Genomic DNA, 4117 nt, shown 5'->3' with positions numbered 1-4117 from the left:
ACAGATCAATTTCTTTCGGAACGTTGAAAAAAGATATGTTTTCCCCATATACTTCTGAAGCACGTCGATGACAGACACAACAAGTCTTGACCATATTTAAATGAATTCTTATCTAAATAAATAATAAATAAATATTGTATCGTTGAACCCCGTTATCGTTGATTATATTCACGATTTATATTTCAGTGGTTATACCTCCTCTGTTGTGATTGAAACCTAGCGTGCCGCCATTATTGTTTACAATTGGCCCTTGCGACATGTAACCGCCTGGTGGCCGAGCACTGAATTATGCTAAAAGAATCACAAGCCTTAGCATTGCGGATAGAGCAGCCGGACCACCTATTATTCTTACACCATGAGACAGATTACGAATGGCAACGCGGGCGTCGTTCGCTCTCGAGCGTTGTCGGAAGACTACTCTCTAAGTTGTTCGCTTCCACGCTCGTTGCAGTGGTTGGAGAGTTCTTTTTACAATTATGATTTCTTATTGGCTAACTTAAACTAAAACTCCCCTTGGCAAGGGGAAGGTTAATTACGGAAAAACCCAGGCTAGGCTGACCGTTAAGTAGGGATGGGTATCGAATGCCAAAATATCGATATTTTGATATCGATATATCATAAAGCTATAATATGATATTCCGATATATTGGTGCGAAAATATCGATATCACAAATATCAATCGAAATGGTATCAAAAAAAATTTGCGATAGGAATGAAAATAAAAAATTATTAATGCAACTATTATATTTCCGAAGATAACAGGATAACATATTTTATCACTTTTATTCTTTTTTGTTTAAATGAGTACATAGAACAATTAGAAACAATATTCCTATTTATAATAATAATACAATAATCCTAAATATTGCGAATCGCAGCTCCAGCTGAAAATTCATTGTGGAGCTTTTCCATGATCCCTCCATAACCCAATCTAATCAAACCAAACCCAACAAACACAAACAACAATTTTGTTTTTGCTTACAAATGGCTTCCACCACCTCAAAATCATTATTTGTATTCCTCTTAGTTACGCAAAATTCATGAAAAAATGTCACATGCCAGTTTAAGCTGGAGCCACGACTCGGAATATTTACCACATATTTTTCTTTCAAATTATTACATAGAATAATAAATAATAATGCGGTGATGAATTTATATTCATCACTGAGATTTCTCTGAATTGTATTTTTTTTTTTGGTTTTTTTTATTTCACGTTTTCGTTTGGAACTATTGAGATCGTTCTGGTAGAATGCTAGCATATCACAGATAATAAAATTAGTTTGTACTTTATATTACCATACCACAGAATCTATAATATTACATTTGGCTCACGTTTGAATAATGTGCCTCACTTAAACCATCTATCTTCACTCAGCGATCCGAGAAACAATAGTTTCGAAATTCGTTTTCCAAGTAATCTATTTCGTTGCTTCGTGACAATGCTGCCAGCCTTGAAAAATAGCCGCTCAGCAGGGACTGAAGTTGCTACCATCGAAAGATATTTGAAAGCTATTTGAGACAAACAAGGATATTCAACCTTCAATCTCCGACATTCAGTGATAGGATTGGTCGTCCGTAGCACGGTAGGAGTATTTAAAAACTGGCGCAATTCGATCGGAATTCCACCAGGAGCATCGTGACCAGGAACCGACGGAGTTGCAGCTATGATGGAATCATGGATACTCCAAAAATCATCCGGATCAATTTGGGCCGATAGATTCTTCTGAACCGAAACCCGTGCTTCCGGCTCTGATGTGCGAAGATTAGCTTTCATCATGTTACTCACATGTTGAATTGCTTCAGATTGAGTCAGGGCGCTACTGAAGTGCAGTCGTTTGAATCGAGGGTCTAAGAGCGTTGAAATCGAGTAAACGTGTACTCTTTCCACATTGCGAAGCGTTTGTCCATCCCAAGCAGCAAGTTTCGTTTTAGCAGGCCAATCAAATTGTTGAGTGGTTCTATCGCGGATATACTCTGTAAATAAATGCGTATAAAATCAGTAATATTAAATCCAATATTATTTGAATATATCAGTATGGTAGCCAAGTGCTCCAGGCTTTGAAAGTTAAATCTCTGCAATGCCGGAAAATATTGTAGCGTAATGGACCAAAGGATGTTTGAAAGGTTGCCAATCTCACTTGTCTCATTATATAACAAATAGGGATCACTTTGCTCGTAGAAGTATATTTTTCCGCTGATAACTCCTCAGTTGCGCGAAATATGGGTTTCAATAATTTTATTGCTTCCTTTATAATTGCGAGTTCAGAACCTGTGAGCATATCTCGTCCAGTATTCCCTAGTTTCAGCAGAACTGCACTGATCAAATCCGCCAACGCTACAAATCGTTCCATCATCTGATATTTCGAGTTCCATCTCGTTTCCACATCTTGAATCAATTTGAGTAGAGTTCCTTCGGTTTTGCCGTTTACCAGCTGCATTTTTTTCGAGTTATCCGATGCCGTAACACTATTCTTGAAAAACGTGACAATGGACTTTACTTTTTGTATCACGGTCTCGAGTGCTGGACTAGCTGCGACAGCTTGAGTGACGATTAAATTCAAAGTATGTCCAATACATCCGATATGACGAGAACTCCCAAAAACTTCTCTAGCTGCTGCGACCATATTAGCGCCGTTGTCGGTAACCATCAGTGAGATACTATCGGTTGATATATTCCAATCGCTCAGAGATTCACATATCACCTTAGCAATATAAGCGGATGTGTGAGATTCCGACAGAGGTACAACACCAATGTTTGCCGAGCAAATCTCATCATCACTCCCTGAATCAGGCAAGTAATGTACTGTGATACCTAAATAACTTTGTTTCGTTTGATCCTCAGTCCAGATATCGCACGTGAGTGTGACACTCTTCAGAGTTGCAAATTCTGCCATCGAGATCTTCTTGAAAAATTCGTATTTCGTATCGATCATCCTCGTTAAAGTTGTACGACATGGAAGCTTATATTGAGGCACAGCTTTCTTGACAAATCTTTTGAAACCCTCGTGTTCTGATGTGGACAGTGGGAGGTTATCTCTGCACACCATGTAAATTAGAGCTGTGTTTAACTCGGCAGTCCTGTGACCAGTTTCTATGTACAAGAAAAATGAAAAGTTCACTATTTTCGCATATAACTTGCAAAAATTTGAGCTACATATATGAAAAGTGTATGAATACTGTATGGACCTGAAAAAGATCCAGCTCTTGCGAGGGATGATTGTAAGGTTTGAAGACGAAAACGCTTTTGAGGAGTCGTATGAATATCGACAGACCGCGATCTTTTATGCCTTAGAGACTGGGATCCCGACGGACTCTGAGCGCTATAAGAAACCTGGAAATTGAGAATTGAGCCAAGATTTTGTTTTTAAACGTTTGAGTAGTCCAAAGCATGAGGTAACAAGATCGAGCGTGTTATATGGCAAGTATGACTGGAATGCACTTTAATGCATCAGAATGTGTGAGGTAAGACCGATACTCGAATGTATGTGGTATTGTACGAAAAAATGCCAATTCAGATCTAACAGATTTGCTATAAAAAAAACTTTTTTCTCGTTAATTAACAAATTTGAACTCGTTAAAGATAATAACAAATAATAATTGTTACGCGTTTCTCCATTGAGAAATTAATTGCCCATTCTCTCTACATCCAAGATTATCCGTGCATTTTAAAACATGCATATATAAACATATAAAAATATATATATGTGGGCATTGCAGCATATCCATACGTAATACGGTATCTGTCATTTTCTGCAAACATTATTTTTATAATGAATATTTATACTTTATGAGGGATATTGATTACAACACGTAACTGTCCCCTGTTAATATTAAAAAATATTAATTGCAATACGTAAATTTCCTTGCACGCATTACCAGTATAATTTCATGAGAAAAATTCATCAAAATTTGCAAATAAAAGATCAATTTGAGAATTCAGCAAAAAATAGCTATTAAAAATTTCGTCCATCACTAATCCAAAAACCTTAAGAACGTAAAATTTGAGAAAATAATTCAGATATTCCGTAATATACAATTGAGACACGTTAATTTTTTTCTTTTCGATCCAATAATCCCTCCATTGTCCACAGTCCATTGTAAATACAAAACTTACTTC

The 4117-nt window shown here is 36.8% G+C and overlaps 1 protein-coding gene across 1 annotated transcript; it reads right to left on the bottom strand.

The window, feature by feature from the left end:
- Positions 1-1348: 1348 nt before the first annotated feature.
- Positions 1349-3047, bottom strand: LOC124410168 (E3 SUMO-protein ligase ZBED1-like). The gene is made up of 2 exons (XM_046888333.1): positions 2108-3047; positions 1349-1974 (listed from the first exon to the last, which is right to left on the bottom strand). The coding sequence occupies exons 1-2, from the start codon at positions 3045-3047 to the stop codon at positions 1349-1351; spliced, it is 1566 nt and encodes a 521-aa protein (XP_046744289.1).
- Positions 3048-4117: the final 1070 nt, after the last annotated feature.

This window comes from Diprion similis, chromosome 9, assembly GCF_021155765.1.
Source record: "Diprion similis isolate iyDipSimi1 chromosome 9, iyDipSimi1.1, whole genome shotgun sequence".
Classification (NCBI taxonomy): domain Eukaryota; kingdom Metazoa; phylum Arthropoda; class Insecta; order Hymenoptera; family Diprionidae; genus Diprion; species Diprion similis.
This window is presented reverse-complemented; position numbering and strand designations above follow the sequence as displayed.

What these genes read in the sequence shown, in the direction of transcription:
- LOC124410168 (XM_046888333.1), bottom strand. Translation starts at nt 3,047, where the DNA reads ATGGTGTGCAGAGATAACCTCCCACTGTCCACATCAGAACACGAGGGT. An exon ending in AACCTTTCAAACATCCTTTG is followed by an intron (nt 1,975 to 2,107) that starts GTCCATTACGCT and finishes ATTTATTTACAG; the next exon opens with AGTATATCCGCGATAGAACC.